The sequence below is a fragment of the Bison bison genome, unplaced genomic scaffold, assembly GCF_000754665.1.
Source record: "Bison bison bison isolate TAMUID 2011002044 unplaced genomic scaffold, Bison_UMD1.0 scf7180017864068, whole genome shotgun sequence".
Lineage (NCBI taxonomy): Eukaryota > Metazoa > Chordata > Mammalia > Artiodactyla > Bovidae > Bison > Bison bison.
The window spans coordinates 6,049,018-6,067,047 of record NW_011494640.1 but is presented as its reverse complement, the minus strand read 5'-3'; the positions used below and the strand labels follow the sequence as shown (position 1 = coordinate 6,067,047).

At 41.7% G+C, this 18,030-nt stretch overlaps 1 protein-coding gene across 1 annotated transcript in view; it reads right to left on the bottom strand.

The window, feature by feature from the left end:
• DNER (delta/notch-like EGF repeat containing) overlaps positions 1-18,030 on the bottom strand; it is a 290,628-nt gene that overhangs the window by 96,313 nt on the left and 176,285 nt on the right. The window contains exon 8 of the mRNA XM_010837101.1: positions 337-561. Within this exon, the coding sequence (XP_010835403.1) occupies positions 337-561 (225 nt within the window). The remainder of the gene's footprint in view (positions 1-336; positions 562-18,030) is intronic.

Here is an 18,030-nt window from a genome sequence, read left to right as displayed (position 1 = left end):
TGAGGGCTGGATTCCTGGGTTGGGAAGATCCCCTGGAAGAGGGCAGGGCGGCCCACTCCAGTATTCTTGCCTGGAGAATCCCATGGACAGAGGAGCCTGGTGGGCTACAGCCCACATGGCTGCAAAGAGTCAGACACAACTGAAGCGACTGAAGACACACACACACACACACACATACACACACACACACACACACACACACACACACACAAAGTGGGGTCCACTTGGATGGACAAGCAAACCCCTGCAGCGGGCCAACCTGTGCTCAGATGCAAAAGAAAAGTTAAAGATTGGGGAAGGAAGGAGAGGACTTCCCAGCCCGGCCACGGTACCCACCTGGGTCACAGAGGCACTTGTAGCTGGTGCCCACACTGCGGCAGGTGCCGTGGGCGCAGGGGCTGAGCGCACAGAAGTCCACGAGCTGCGCACACGCTGGGCCCGTGAAGCCCGCGCTGCAGCTGCAGCCGAAGTGCAGCCCATCAGCATAGCAGGTCCCGTTGTTCTGGCAGGGCGCCGAGGCACACGGGTCCACCTTCTCCTCGCAGGTGGAGCCCAGGTAGCCTGCGGAAAGATGCAGAAGGGCGGAGGGGTAAAAAGAAACATCACATTCCACTTAATCACCGAGAAACTCGGGCTGCTGTTCAGAACTCTGCTTCATCGTCAACTGATGAATACTGCACCACCCAACCAGGCGGGTTTTCTTTGCTTTGGTAACCAAGGTATTTCCATTTTGGTGGAAATATAAAATGTATGATTGCTTAGGTGTAGCAATGGCAACCCACTCCAGTACTCTTGCCTGGAAAATCCCATGGATGGAGGAGCCTGGAAGGCAGTCCGTGGGGTCGCGAAGAGTCGGACATGACTGAGCGACTTCATTTTCACTTTTCACTTTCATGCATTGGAGAAGGCAATGGCAGCCCACTCCAGTGTTCTTGCCTGGAGAATCCCAGGGACGGAGGAGCCTGGTGGGAGGCCGTCTATGGGGTCGCACAGAGTCGAACATGGCTGACGCGACTTAGCAGCAGCAGCAGCAGTGAGATACAAGGAGATAGATACACTGGGTTGGCTGAAAAGTTCATTTGATGGGTAACACCCTCTGGAAAACCCGAACAAACTTTTCTGGCCAACACGATATGTACATCTATGTATGTACAAAGTAGAAAGATGGCAAAAATAAATTAATGGTGATTGATTTTAGGAAGCTGGGACTGGGATCAGTGGAGAGATTTCATCTCTTATTTAATACACATTGCTGGAGGAAGATGTTCCTTACTTTGTTTTAATAGATGAAGAATAATCCTGAATTTAAAACCTTAAATCCATATAAAACAGGAAATGTGAAAAATATCATTTCCCACCTTTATTCCTTTGTTCCTCACTCCTTTCTCTAGCATAACCCACTGTTAGCAGTTTCTTGAATATATAATTTTTAACAATTTGGTCATTGCAATGGAAAAACAAACTGGGTGTATGCATACAATGGAACACTATTATGCAACAAAGAGGAAATAAATGTTCTGCCGCGTGTGCCAACATCATTGTTGGTTAGTCGCTAAGTCCTGTCTGACTCTGCGACCCCATGGACTGTAGCCCACCAGGCTCCTCTGCCCATGGGATTTCCTAGGCAAGAATCCTGTGGGTTGCCATTTCCTTCTCCAGGGGATCTTCCAGGGATCGAACCTGTGTCTCCTGCATTGGCAGGCAGGTTCTTTATCACTGAGCCACCTGGGAAGCCCTGTGCCAATGTGGATGAACCTAAAGGACATACGTTAAGTGAAAGAAGCTAGATACAAAACACCATCTGTTGTATAATCTCATTTATAAGGAATGTCCAGACAAAATAAATCTACAGGTAAAATAAATCTCTATATAAAGTAGATGAGTGGTTGCCTCGGGCTGGGGTGGGAAGAGGGGCTGACAGCAGATGGCATGAGGAGGCTATTGAGGTTGATGTAAATGCTCTAATGGATTGCAGATTGTGGTGATAGCTGCACAACTCTGTATATTTACTAAAAAGCACTGAATTGTACTTTAAAAATGAATGAAATTTATGACACGTAAATTGTACTTCAATTAACCTTTAACTTTTTTTCATTTTAAATGTATTTCTTGGGCATATGATTTTTATGTTGTGTGTTTCAGTATTCCTCAATTAAAAAAAATTACATATCCTTCTACTATATAGCACAGGGAACATATTAAATATCTTGTAATGAACTAAAATAGAATCCGAAAATATACAACTAAATCACTTTTCTGTACACCAGAAAATAACATGACATTGTAAATCAACTCTACTTCAATTAAAAACCTTTTTGTAATTATGTTTATGTGAATCTGTAGGTCTGTGTGTCCAAGTAGGTCTTTAATAATACTTGAGTAATACCTATTCTTCTAATATTTTAAGAGCAGTTTGGAAATAAAGTGAAGACTATTCAGTTTTAGAAACAAATTTAAATAACTTTACTCATATACAGTTTTTATTTCAATATTCTATTTCACTTTTCTTATCTAGATTTAAATTTATATTAACCATCTTCACACAGAACACTCAGCAATATTGGCAACCTTTGTTGTTAAGGACACAGTGAATATATAAACCAAACAAAATTAGTTTCCACACTTTAAACCATCACTCATAAATTGGCAGTATCAACTTGCAATTTTTCTCTACAAAAATAGAAAATTCAAAAAACTTCCATTGCTATTCAACATTTTATAAACTTCCCTATAGCTTTTAAATTTTAAATATCATACTAAAAGTGTACCACATGATCGGTATTGATAACACTTGAATTCTCCAAAGAGCCCCTCTGCAGCCAAAAGTGGAATGTAACTCCATTCTTCGTGAGATACATTCCATTTTATTCTGAACGAAAAGAATATACTTAAATATGCATCATATGGAAAATTCAACAATGAAGGTAGTCCTGACCTCTCTCATTTTCTACCTCACCCCAAAAACAAGGCTGAAATTATTTTCTTCATCAAGTTGTTGTGGGTTCTAAAATGATAATAGCAAAATTTCTAGAACAGTTTCCATTCCAGTGCTGAATGAATGAATGAATGAAAAATGGTAAAAATAACAGTCACAACTGACATCCACTCATGGCTGAGACGTACCAGACACTTCTAAGCCTTCACATGCAGTAGTTCACTTAACCCTGGGGTAACTGCATGATGCAAGAACTATTAATAGCCTTATTTTTAAAAAGAGAAAATGGTGACCCAGAAATGTGAAGCATCCTGTTCAAGTCTACCAAGCTAGTGAGACAGACTAGACAAAGATTTTACAATAACATAACACTGTCAAGCCAGAGACCAATTGATGGTGGAAGAACTGAAGGGTGGGCAGGGCCTAAGGACACAATGCAACAATAGTCAAAAATTCAAATGCCAGCAGGAGTCCAGCAGACTGTGTTGATGAAGGAAGTGGGCCAGTTATAAAGCAGTGGGGAATGGCAGGGACAGTGGCTAACTACAGAAGGCATGGCCTTCCAAACAGGGTGGCCACGATCCCCCTGAAGCCAACAGCTGCCATTGGAATGTTAGACCATTTACCATACCTTCTGAATTTTCAAGGAGTATTTGAAATCCAGATTCTTGTGTGAACCCTTACTATTTTACAATGTTGATAAGTCATTTCTCTGGGTCCTGTATATGTGGTTTCTCAGTCTGACAAAATGTTAAGCACAGGCTTTGGAGTCAAAAGAAATTGGATTCAAAAACCATCTCTGCCCACTAAACTGGGACTGTGAGCAAGGACTTAATCACCCTCATCTGTTTCATGGAATGGAGACAGCAATGCCTATAGCATATGGTTTTTATGAAGCTTAAATGCAAAAACCTACACAAACATTTGGTATGATGACTGATAAGTAGTGTTCAATAAGAAGCAGCTAAAATTATAATCCCCTTCATGGATCATAACCTTGTCATGCCAAAGGGGCTTGCATAATGCAATGAAGCTATGAGTCATGCCATGCAGGGCCACCCAAGATGCACAGGTTATAGTGAAGAATTCTGACAAAACGTGGTCCACTGGAGGAAGCAGTGACAAACCTCTCCAGTATTCTTGTCACGAGAACCCCATGAACAGGCAACAAGAAACGACACCTGAAGATGAGCCCCCCTCCCCCCCAGGTCAGAAGTGTCCAATATGCTCAGCTCCAGAAAGAATGAAGCGGCTGGGCGAGAGTGGAAATGATGCTCAACTGTGGATGTGTCACATAATCACAAAATTATGTGATTCCCAGGTTTTCCAGATGAGAACAATGTGGATTATTACCAACTGCAATGGAAAATACAGGAAGAGATTCCCAGGGGAAGCTTATGATTCCCAGGGGAAGAAAAGACAGGCAGAGGGACAGATGGATGGATAGACAAACGGATGGATAAATTTTAAGAAAAGAAAGTGAAAGTGAAAGTCACTCAGTCGTGTCCGACTCTTTGCGACTTCATGGACTATACGGTCCATGGAATTCTCCAGGCCAGAATACTGGAGTGGGTAGCCCTTCCATACTCCAGGGATCTTCCCAACCCAGGGATCGAACCCAGATCGAATCCCGTACTGCAGGTGGATTCTTTACCAGTTGAGCCACAAGAAATGCCCAAGAATACTGGAGTGGGTAGCCTATCTCTTCTCCAGGGGATCTTCCTAACCCAGGAATCGAACTGGGGTCTCCTGCATTGCAAGTGGATACTTTACCAACTGAGCTATGAGAAAAGATCAGAAAAGTGAACATCGAAAGGAGAGTTGCCTGAAATGTCACTGAACCCTGTCTAAAAGCCAGGTGGGCTGGCCCAGACCACCCCACTAGAGGACAGGAGACCCCATGGAGCAAAGCATCCAGCCCAGTGAAGCCACCCCAGACCAGTTAGCCAGCCTGTGGCCCTCTGAAATCCAGCCCAAACTGCCAACCCCACAATCATCATGAGCTAAATAAATAATTCTTGTCTTAACCACTAAGTTTTGAGGTGGTTTGTTATGCCGCAAAAGCTGATTGACACAGGAACAGGAGACACAGCACTGTATCTAAACAGGATCTAAATAGGAATGGAAGCCAGAGGGAGGCCTTTGTTTTGTTTGCTTTATGTAAAAAGACTTAAAAGACAATTGAGGGACTTCCCTGGTGGTCCAGTGGTTGAGACTTTGCCTTCCAATACAGAGGGTGCCAGTTCGATCCCTGGTCAGGGAGATATAATCCCATGTGCCTCTTGGTCAGAAAACCAAAACATAAAACAGAAGCAATATTGTAAAAAATTCAGTAAAGACTTTAAAATGGTCCACATTGAAAAAAATATTTTTCAAAAAAGGAGGAATTGATTATGTACTAGAAGAAAATTTAACTAAAGAAAGAATCAATAAATGTTCGTTGAATATCTAAAAGATTCACTGCTATTGAATCAGGAATCCTTCATTTTATTATTATAAATAAATAATAATTTCTTTTCCTTTTTCTTACCAGTTCAAGAAAATATAAAAACAAGATGAGAATGCATAATGTTTTATACTTTCAGAGGATCTTAATATACCTCAGGAAATATTGAAGACAGAAGATCCTTTTAACATATTATCCTAGTCTGAAAGAAAGATAATGTAATATAAAATGTCATTCTGTTATAAAGGATGATGACAAAGCAAAAATGAATTCAAGCTGTATCTCAATACACTTTATGGAAATGTATGTGATTTAGGGCAATTATGGAATAATTTCCCTGGCTTACAAGATCATTAATGAACACTACATGCTAAGTTGCTTCAGTCATGTCTGACTCTTTGCGACCTCATGGACTGTGGCCCACCAGGCTCCCCTTACCATGGGATTGTCCAGGCAAGAATACTGGAGAGGGTTGCCATTTCCTCCTCCAGGGGATCTTCCCAACCCAGGATCCTCTCTTATGTCCCCTATATTGGCAGGTGAGTTCTTTACCATTAGTGCCACCTGGGAAATCCAATGAACATTAGAAAAGGAACTGATTCACAGATTAAGTGCTGAGCCAATTTTCAAAATGCCATTTGTTATAGGCCAAATGTTTAGGTCCCCTCAAAATTAATATACTGAAGCCTTATCCCCACAATGTGATGACATGAGGAGGTGGGGCCTTGGAAAATCATTAGGATTAGATAAGGGTGGAGCCCCCATGATGGGATTAGGGAAGAAGGTGTAATCACCCTTATGGCAGAAGGCAGAGAAGAACTAAAGAGCCTCTTGATGAAAATGAAAGAGAAAAGTGAAAAAGTTGGTTCAAAACTCAACATTTACAAAACTAAGATCATGGGATCCAGTTCCATCACTTCACAGCAAATAGATGGGGAAACAATGGAAACAGTGAGAGACTTTATTTTCTTGGGCTCCAAAATCACTGTAGATGGTGACTGCAGCCATGAAATTAAAAGACACTTGCTCCTTGGAAGAAAAGCTATGACCAACCTAGACAGCATATTAAAAGGCAGAGACATTACTTTGTCAACAAACATCCATCTAGTCAAAGCTATGGTTTTTCCAGCAGTGTATGGATGTGAGAGTTGGACTATAAAGAAAGCTGAGGGCTGAAGAACTGATGCTTTTGAACTGTGGTGTTGGAGAAGACTCTTGAGAGTCCCTTGTACTGCAAGAAGAGCCAACCAGTCAATCCTAAAGGAAATCAGTCCAGAATATTCATTGGAAGGATGGATGCTAAAGCTGAAACTCCCATACTTTGGCCACCTAATGCGAAGAACTGACTTACTGGAAAAGACCCTGATGCTGGGTAAGATTGAAGGTGGGAGGAGAAGGGGATGACAGAGGATGAGATGGTTGGATGGCATCACCAACTCAATGGACATGAGTCTGAGCAAGCTCTGGGAGTTGGTGATGGCCAGGGAAGCCTGGTGTGCTGCAGTCCATGGGGTCACAAAGAGTCGGACATGACTGACTGACTCAACAACAAGAAGAAGAGGAAGACACACCAGAGTTTTCTCTGCCATGTGAGGACATAGCAAGGAGGCAGCCATCTGCAAACGAGGAAGAAAGCCCTCACTAGAACCTGACCCTGCTGGCATCCTCATCTCTGACTTTTTCATGACACAAAGAATTCAGAGCTGGGAAGCCAAAGCTTGAATCTTACTTGTGTGTGATCATGTTCATGAATTGGAAGGCTTGATATTATTAATATGCAAATTGATTCGCTGCAATTACCAATCAAAATCTCAGATGTCTTTTTAAAAATAAATTAACAAGGTGACTCTATAATTTATATCAATACACAAGGGACCTACTACCCAAAAAATATTGAAAAACAGGACAAATTTGGAGGATTTACACTGGCTTCAAAACTTAGTTTAAAGCTACATTAATTAAATCATGATTATTGGGTGTCTACTATTTGCAATTCAATAAATCAAATTCTGATTGATAAACCATATTGGCACAATCAAATAGCTAGTTCTTGCATGTCTTAGCATCCTCATTTGTTAAGAATTAGATTATAGAAGAGACTATAGCTGTATATATCAAGTAGTTATAGTTGTGTTAGCAGAGAGAAAGAGACAAATTCTGGTGTTAATAGTAATAGCAAATACTGAGTTCTTTTTTTTCTGAGTTCTTATATATCAGACACTATGCTAAGGAATTGGTATCTATCTTCTATTTATCACAACCACTAACTCAATTAGGGTCTACCATTATGGGGTTGCAAAGAGTCAGGCACATCTGAGCAACTGAACTGAACTGATTATCCACTTTTATAGAAGAAGGCCTAGAGACTTGATATTAGGGAACTAGTCCCCCAGGGACACTCAGTAGGTAGGAAAAGCAAGGTTCAAACTAAGGTCTGTAACCACAGCTGTGCTCTTAAGCTCCATGTTAGGCTTCCTCGAGTAAGGGTTTGCATAAAAGCACTTGAAAAGTTGAAGGTGCTATGCTAGCATATGGAATTAGAGTCAGATTAGACCCGTCAGTGTCCTTAAGTCTTAAATTTAAAACAGCTTTAGAAAACAGAAGCTACTTAGCAATGATGATTTTTGAACTCAGGGCATTTGAAATGTCCCAAGACTGACTAGTTGTCAGTATTTCCAACATCACATGCAAGATGTTTTTTAAAATATAAAAATAAAAATTGAATCCTAAGGAGTAAACTTATTTCATACCACCTTACCTACCAACTCCTTATAAAATTAGAAGTCATCTTTATATTCATCCAAATATTTTAAAAATCATCCAAATATCAAATTTAGAGCCATGATGCCAACCAATGCAAGCCCGACCTTCCAATGTGTTGATCAAAGCTAGATGTTAGCTAGTTTATGGTTCTGGCTACACTGCATCATATAGGGGCATTAATGTATAACTTTTAAAAATTTTGAATCAAAACTGGCTTGGAAACATGATGCTGATCACAGAAAGCCTGAATATTGCATGAATTTAGTTTCAAATTTTAAGCTGCATCCCAGATAAGAAACACTGTACATTCAATATACATATAAAAATATAAGTATCTTTGGAAGTGATCCCAAACTCAGACATGGCAAAATATGAAATGATTTTTCTGTATAAAAATACGGAAGTCAGTGACCCAAAGCTACAGCAGACAGGTGTAAAATGAAGCTCTGCACTGAATTTCCAGAACGCAGGGAAGTTCTGAGAACGCTGGTAGAAAGATGCTTTACACCACATGGTAGAAATGGCCTTGGATCATCTGAAACTCAGCCAGAATATATTTCATCTTTCCAAGAACCATTCTAAAAATGGACCAAGATTCTCATTCACTCTATTTTCTCCTCTGCCTCTCCCTCCATCCTCTTTCTCTTTACACATACACACAGACACACATTACATAGAAAGAGCTTTAAACTCTATCTCCTGTCCCTGAATACTGTTACCAGTTCTAAAAGTAATTATTTTAGAGAGCTTTTCGGAAAGCTGCTCTTTTTATCAGTATAACCCTTGAGAACTTTGGTCAGCCTATCAGTCATCTCTTAAGGTAAATGATTCTGAAAATTCCTCTGGCAGAATATGCAAACCAAATTAGTTATGGTGGCAAAGGCAAGAATGTTGGAAAACAAAATTTAACATTCTTGGGTTCAACTACCTTCCTGGATACATTCAAACTCCAAACCGTGAAGAACTCTATATGGAACAAGTGAAGTGCAGTTTGGTGGAATATTGCAACATAAGTAATAAAAATAATAATAGTAATGTATCTGAAGCCACTGAAAGGTCAGTAAGTTACTATAACAGAGGAATAATATGTAAGTCCTAAGTGGATGCTGATGAACTAGTACATCTGGATTTTCAGTCCTACTTGAAGAGTAGAAAATGAAAGGTTATTTGATAATGTTAACCAAAAGGTGCAGAGAGAATGATGAAGATGGTGATATTTCTTATTTGGAAGAGTTTATTTCAAGCCATATGAACCTCCAATGACGGACATCAGGAAATGTTGGAAGGAAAATGCAATAGCTCCAGAGAAAAACCTCTATTTCAAACACATGGAAGCAACATCAGTAGCCAAGAGATTTAAAACAGCCCATTGCAACAAGAAGAAAGTTCAGAAAAGGATGGAAGATTTAAGGAGTACAGAAAATAAAATGGAACTGCCAAAGAAATCTAATGAATGAGGGGCTAATATTTTAAAAAAAAAAAAAACAAACTATGATTTAGATAATGGACTGTTGCTTCAAATTTTGTATTTGAGCCAATATTTATATGAATATGCCCGCTCAACATTTACTATATAAATAAAAAGTCAACATCCTTGAGATATACACGTTATGGAAATCAGATATTTAAGACCGAATGAAAGCATTTCCGGAAGATTTTAAACTACAAAACAATGAACTCACTCTATCTAAAAAGCTATCGAGATGTCAGAAGTTCCTGCAATATTAATAAGGAGAAAATGGATACAGCAATACTGGCATTTTTGCTGAGAGTATAAAGATAATTTACATATAAGAAATGCTGTGCGTAGGCATTTAAAACTTAACTCATGATTTCACTGTCTGGGCAGATGGTTCAAGTCCGAAACCTGGGAATCACACCTGATGCCTTCTCTATCTTAATCCCCGTATTGAATCAATCAGTGGTTATTAATTTGAGCTACCAAATACTTTGGGAACCTGGACGTTTTGTTTCATCTACGCTTCCACCATCCTAGCCAAAGTTACAATTACTTCTCTCCTCATCTGTTACAACGGTTCCCTCTGATGAGATTCCCTGTTCATCTTTCCCCATCACCAATTCTCCCAAGAGCAATGAGCATTATTTTCTTAGAATGTACATACTACCATGGCTTCCAGTTACTGTTAGAATACAATTGGACCTCACCTCCATAAGCATCAAGCCCTGCAAGCTAGGACTCAGCTGACCACTTTGGCCCCTCTCTCTAGAAGCCAGCACACTGGCCTCCTTTGGTTCCCCAAAAGACCACATACAGCCTTGCAACATGCCATCTCTGTGGCCTGGACATTGCTGGTCTCCTATCTGCCTCATAGTTGGTTCCTTCTGAGGTTTGGGTTCTCAGCTTCAAAGTGAGAGAGACGGGTCTTCTCTGATCATCCTAGTCTAGATAGGCCTTTCTTATTCTGTATCACTGTGGCCTGTTCACCACCTTCATAGGACCTCCTTGAATCTGGTGTATTCCCTGACTATGATCTGTCTCCCATGGACTTTCTGGACGAGGAGTCATGGGGATTCCTCTCACCCTTGAGCCCCAGCACCCAGCATGGTGGCCACTCTGTAAATATCTGTGCCATAAATGGGCAGACGACTGAATGGATGAACGACAGGGGACATACTCTAACAGACATTATACATTAGGGTAGTTAGCAAAACAGGATTGATAACGATGTTTTAAGTTTGGGGAGTTATGGTGAGGAAACATGAAAAAGATGATTGGTTATTCCCTTTTTAATGATAGAGGTATAAGTGAATTATTGCTGAATCAAGCTGAAGGGAGACGGGGTAGTTCATCTAAGTGCCTTGATGAGCAGCAAAGGGAAGCAAGGATAAAGAACAGCTTGAACTCTCAAAAATGTATCCTTTAATTGAAGCGACCAGGAGGGCATACCTAGGATGATGCAGGAACAACTTGAGGTCGTTTCTTTTTCTTTCTGCAAACATTTTACTGAACGATTCCAGTGTAACGTGAGGTTGGAGGGACTGGCCCAGGCTGTCAACATGGGGTCAGTGTGTGTAGCTCAGGCTCTAGAATGGCAGAGATTCCAAAGAAAGGATTATTACGAGGGTGCAGCAGGCCAGGAAAACCTCCTGGGAGAGTTGGGTTTTGTGCTGGGCTTCAAAGAAAAGCCCAAGTCTCAGCTGGGCGGAGGAGGACAAGGAATGATATTAGAACCAGAGAAGAGGTTTTGGCTGATGTTTGTGGAAAACTTAATTGAGACCACATTTGTTCTGGTTCTCAGAAAGCAGACAGTTATGTAAGATAAAGAGGAAGAGCGAGGAATATCTAGGAAAAGCAATTACAAAGCCATCAGACGTAAAAGGCCCACAGCAATTACATATAAAATGTGACTTTTCATTTTTAAGAAAATCCATTTGAGAGAGTAAAAACCACCTTAAGGACTTTCTCTTTAGGAGAACAGAAAGACAAATTTAGAGCTAAGACAGGAAAATGAAAAATAATTAGGAAATAGAGGAATCTTAAATCAACTTTTCCCCAGTTTAGCCTAAAAAAGAGAAGGCAGAAGAGATGAAACTTATTTAAAGTAGATGAATTATATGAGCAAAAATAATTGGCCATTAACAATGGAAATTTAGAGGTTTAGTCAGAAAGCTCTATGATTTCCTTTGGGCATTCATTTATCGAACCTGTACTAATTGAGACCATGTGCCAGGCACTGTTCAAATCTTGAGGAAAACAAGTAGAAAGACAAGCAAATAGACATCTGATACATACTACTGAAGCAGGTAAAGGGCAGAGAATAACGGGGAGTCGGGGTGTATTAAATAGTGTGGTCAGTGAAACCTAAATGACCAAGGGGCATGAGCCATCTTCAAGCCAGGAGGAAGGGCTCCCGCAGGTGCAAATGTCCAAAGATCATTGTGTCCAGAGGTGAATGGTGCCCCCGGAGGACAATTCTCGTAATTGTGCATTTTAAGGGCTTTCCTGATAGATCAGTTGGTAAAGAATCCGCCTGCAATTCAGGAGACCCAAGTTTGATTCCTGGGTCTGGAAGATCCGCTGCAGAAGGGATAGGCTACCCACTCCAGAATTCTTGGACTTCCCTCATGGCTCAGCTGGTAAAGAATCTGCCTGTCTGCCTGCAATGTGGGAGACCTGGGTTGGGAAGATCCCCTGGAGAAGGGAAAGGCTACCCACTCCAGTATTCTTGGCCCGGAGAATTCCATGGACTATATAGGCCACGGAGTCGCAAAGAGTCGGACACCACTGAGTGACTTTCACTTTCATTTTCAAGAACAACAAGCTGCCAGCAAAGAGAGTAGCAAGAAATGATGCTGGGGAGGCAGCCAGAGATGTGTAAGCCCTGGACCACATTTCTGATGGGAAATCACCTGAGGTTTGAGAGACATAGGCTGGAAACATGGGCTTTCCATTTCAGAAGGATTACTTTGGCTATTGTGTGGAAAATGGACTGCAGAAGTTGAGAATGAATCACAAAGAGAAGCCAGGAGCTTCCATAGGAGTCCAGACAGAACTGGAACCTGGAGCAACTTCCCTGGAAGTCCAGTGGTTAAGAGTTTTCATTCCAATGCAAGGGACACAAGTTCAATCCCTGATGGGGGAACTAAGATCCTACATGCCTTGGTGTGATCAAAAGATTTTTTTTTTTTTTTTTAAAGCCAACATACAACTGGAACCTGGAAAAACCCAAGAGGCTAGGAATGTTGGACAAATAACAGAATCATTCTCTCTGACATGAGAAAGAGGAAAATTTCCCTGTAAGAGAGTCAGAGGATTGCCTTCCATATGTAAGAAGGATCTTGATGTCTCAGTTTATGGAAATTCTAAGTTTGGAGAAAAATGGAAAAAAAAAGTCAAAGAGAGGAACTAAGAAATGAGAAACGGAATGAAAATATAGGTCCTTAAATGCCTTCCATATAGTACCCAGCAAGTTCACAAAACAAGAATTATCTCATCACAGTATGAAACTGAGGCCCAGAAGGGTTAAGGAACTTGACCAAGTTCAGTTCAGTTCAGTCGCTCAGTCGTGTCCAACTCTTTGCGACCCCATGAACCACAGTACACCAGGCCTCCCTGTCCATCACCAACTCCCGGAGTCCACCCAAACCCATGTCCATTGAGTTGGTGATGCCATCCAACCATCTCATTCATCCTGTCATCCCCTTCTCCTCCTGCCTTCAATCTTTCCCAGCATCAGGGTCTTTTCAAATGAGTCAGCTCTTCGCATCAGGTGGCCAGAGTATTAGAGTTTCAGCTTGAACATCAGTTGTTCCAATGAACACCCAGGACTGATCTCCTTTAGGATGGACTGGTTAGATCTCCTTACAGTCCAAGGGACTCTCAAGAGTCTTCTCCAACACCACAGTTCAAAAGCATCAGTTCTTTGGTGCTCAGCTTTCTTTATAGTCCAACTCTCACATCCATACATGACTACTGGAAAAATGATAGCCTTGACTAGATGGACCTTTATTGACAAAGTAATGTCTCTGCTTTTTTATGCTGTCTAGGTTGGTCATAACTTTTCTTCCAAGGAGTAACCAAAGCCATCAGATAATTGACAGAAGTGAAATCCAACATAAATCTGTCTCTCTCCAAGGACCTATGAATTTCTAGCCCCAGTTTCTTGATCTTTTTTTTCTTTAAGAACACTTATTTTCATGAATTTTAAATAGGCTGTGAGTGGAAACACCTAATTTCCACTTCCATTCAAAGAACTTCAAAGGGGTGCTAAGCCCTGTTGCCAGGTTTGACAATGTCAAGATCGTACCAGACCCAGGGTTATTATTATCCCCTTTGTTGTGAATGTCAGGGTTTCTGTTGGCAAAGAAGGCTTTACAGAAACTTTCTTGGACTGCTCCAAGAAATTAATTCTTGAGGGAACTCTGCAGCTCTGCTCTTCAAGCAAGTGGCTCTCAACCCTGGCGGCCAAGGAGCCACCTGGAGAGTTTTTAAAAATCCAGCGCCTGGTTCCGAGCTCCGGGGCTGCTAATGTAATTGGCCTAGGTGTGGCCTGTCATCAGGATTTCTATAAGGAGGGTCCACCTTTCCTTTATACAGTTTTTTTCTCTGCTGGTAGACACAGTGTTCTTTCTATTTAGGCCTGAGGAAGAAAATACATAAACTATAACAAGTTTCAATTGGCTTCCCAAGTGGCACCAGTGGTAAAAAAAAAAACTCGCCTGCCAATGGAGGAGACATAAGAGATGTGGGTTTGATCCCTGGGTTGGGAAGATCCCCTGGAGGAGGCCAAGGCAACACACTCCAGTATTCTGGCCTGGAGAATCCCATGGACAGAGGAGCCTGGTGGGCTACAGTCTATGGGGTCACAAAGATTATAGTTTCATAATTGCCTTTTTTCTCCCACCCAAGACAGATTTCATCTTTGCACAGGGTATGATAGCAGTCTACTGCTACAGTGTTTATTTACTACTTTTAATCCCCTGAAATTCATTGTCCTTTATTTTTACAACTATGTGCCAATTTTTCTGTTTTCATAAACCAACATGCCTCTTTTTTCAGACCTTACACTTTGATGGAATGGACCCCAAATGCCAGATCCAAGGGTGACCTGGTGTCTAAAGTCTGGCCAGCCAAAGCATTCCATACCATGGCTACAATGGTTCAGGGGTGGGCAAATGTCTCAATTCAAAACAATCCCAAGTCAGCCTCATGGCTCTTGATTTATTGGGAGAAGACAGACTCTGCCCAGTCATTTTGACAGTGGACCCAATATAGATAAGACTGTTGGTGAGATAAAAACTTAGGCTTACTGACACTGAAGCCCTGGATCAAGCCATGCCTGAATTCATCCTGAATATCTGTAACATGAGCCAATACACTTCTTTGTTTTTGCTAGCCTATTTGAGTGGGATTGCTCGTTACTTTAAAATCAAGATTTTTAATGGATTCAGAGATGTTCTAAAAATTGTCTTGTATGGATGACAAAAGGCTACCAACTAACCTAGCTAGTCCTCCTAAGAAACATATAATAATAATTAAAAATCACAAATGTATGATAAGAGTAAGGAGAATGAAAGACATATACAGAAGAGCAGCTGTGGTCTGAGGAAATGGGGTAGAACAAGAAAAGATTTCAAAGCATCTCTAGGAGTTAGATACAATCTAGACCCTTGCAGAATTCTCAAAGACTTCAAATAAAAGACAAGGATTGCTTGGATTTTTTTTCATTTGAATGGAATTTCTTCCACCGAGTCACACCTCTTTACCTGGACCACAAGGTTTCCAGGTTTGCAAAAATTAAATACAACTTGTAAGCCCTTTTAAATAGTTCCAATCCCAGGAGCCTGGCCCATGGAAACAGATGATGTGTATGAGATGTTGTCGGTGACATGATAAAACACAGCAAAAAAAAAAAAAAGTGAATAAATCTCCCCTTGGCAGACTCCATTTTCTCAGGGATCCTTAAAATTTGGCATTCCTCATTCTGTCCTGGCCCCGCTTCTCTTCCGGGCCACGCTCTTGCACGGAGGGCAGGGGAAGGGGTTGGGGGAGGGTCTTACGTATACCCATGGCTGAAAATTAGGACCTATAAGTAGAAACTTCCCAAAGTGACCTTTCCAGCCCAGTTCTCTCTCCCACGCTCAGCGTCATTTTTCATTTGACAATTCCACACTCCTATCTGACTATTCCCTGGGCTCCTCGTGTTCATGTCTCATCCTCCCCTCTCATCAGAGCTGCTCATCACCCAAGTGCACCTCCATACAAGAAGGTGCCTAAAGCCTAGGAAAGCTCTGCTTGCTCTGCCCGGCCCGCCTCCTCCTCCTCTTACGGCCAGTCCATCTGTGTCCCTGTGTCTCCTAAGCACCGCACAGCTCACTTAACTTACGGCAACAGAGTCCTAATAGGTTTCTCTGATTTTGGTCCTCCTCCAGGCCCTTCCTTCCCCTTCAGCCACCACGGTGGTGGTAGTTTAATCACTAAGCTGTATCCGACTCTTTGTGACCCCATGGACTGTAGCCTGCCAGGTTCCTCTGTCCACAGGATTCTCCAGTCAAGAATACTGGAGTGGGTTGTCATTTCCTTCTCCAGGGGATCTTTTCAACCCAGGGATCAAACCTTGCAGGCAGTCTCCTGCATTGTAGGCAGATTCTTTACCTACTGAGCCACCAGGGAAGCCCTAAATCCCTCCCAAACACTGAAGTTCTACCCTTCCCCTGCTAAGACTATTCATGGAGTTACTCTTGAGTGACATTGAATCGCTTTATTATGGTGTTTAATTGGAAGAGTAGCATTGACATATACATATACGACCATGGGTAAAATAGATAGCTCGTGGGAACCTGAGGTACAGCACAGGGAGCTCAGCTCGGTGCTCTGTGATGACCTCGGTGGGTGGAATGGGGTGGGGTAAGAGGTTCAAGAGGGAGGGAATATATGTAGACATACAGTTGACTCATTTCTTTGCACAGTAGGAACTAACACAACATTGTAAAGCAAGTATACTTCTAAAAAAAATAAAATAAATTTAAAAAAAATTTAAGGCCCTCACTCATAGTCACTGGAAGTGTTGCTAAGTCTAGGCTAGTTAGGGGTTGGAAATGAGGAAGAGATTCCATAAATGACAAATTCTTCATAGATATTACAATCAAATATAATTGGGTCGATTTAAAAGAAGAACAGTGGGCAAAGGGGCTATATTATGTAAGGATGTCTAGCATGGCTCCTAGCACATCTCTAGCCTTTATCTTCCCTCCATCACATTCTGTGTTACGGCTCTGCAGAATGTCCTTTTGTTCCTCAAATATATCACCCTCCCACTCCCCTGCCCTAGGCTGTCAACCCTCTTCCTGGGAGGCTCTTGCTTTTGCCCACAGCCCACACTGATTCATCTTGCTCCTGCTTCTACTTTGGGTCTTGGCTGAAACATCAGCATCCTTGGAACACTTCCTGACTTTCCTCTCAGGCCCCAGCCTTGGTGAAGCATCCTTCTTCTCAACCACCCAATTACCCGGGCCCAGCCCCATCAGACCCCAGATCCTATCCTCACACCCGTTCTTCTATAAGCCCCTGAGCTGGAGCCCCACCTGTCTTGTTCACTCCTGGATCCCTTGTGATCAGTTGCCACAAGTTAGGTAATCAATAAATGGCATGTGAATAATTAAGTCTTTTAGTAAGTTATCATGCCACAATCGTATGATGGAATAAAACACAGCCATTAATAACCACCCTTTAGAAAAACAATTTAACAATACAGAAGAATATTTGGAACACACACTATTCCTTTTTAGAAACTCATTACAAAAGACAATGCACAGTGAGATCCAATTTCAGTTTTCTGAAATGTATAATAAAAAGGAGATTTCAAAGATGTGTGCCTAGAATTTAAAATTATCTCTCTGGAGGATACAACTGTAGGGCTTTTTTCTTTGAGCTTATCTAAGCATAGATTTCTTTGATAGTCAAGAAAAATGATGAAAAAGTATATAAAATGTTATACTAAGTCCTGGGCTGTCACAGAAAAGAGAGTCTGAGTTGAGCGCAGTGACAGTGGCCAGTGGTGAGTCAGGTCATCCTAGGGAAAGGCTCTGGCTCACAGTGACCAGAAGCGTTGCTAAGTGTAGGCTAGTTAGGACCTGAACATGAGGATGGGACTCTGAAAACAGCAAATTCTTCATAGAAATTATCAGTTCAGTTCAGTCACTCAGTCGTGTCCGACTCTTTGCGACCCCATGAATCGCAGCACTCCAGGCCTGTCCATCACCAACTCCTGGAGTTCACTCAGACTCACGTCCATTGAGTCAGTGATGCCATCCAGCTACCTCATCCTCTGTCGTCCCCTTCTCCTCCTGTCCCCAATCCCTCCCAGCATCAGAGTCTTTTCCAATGAGTCAACTCTTCGCATGAGGTGGCCAAAGTACTGGACTT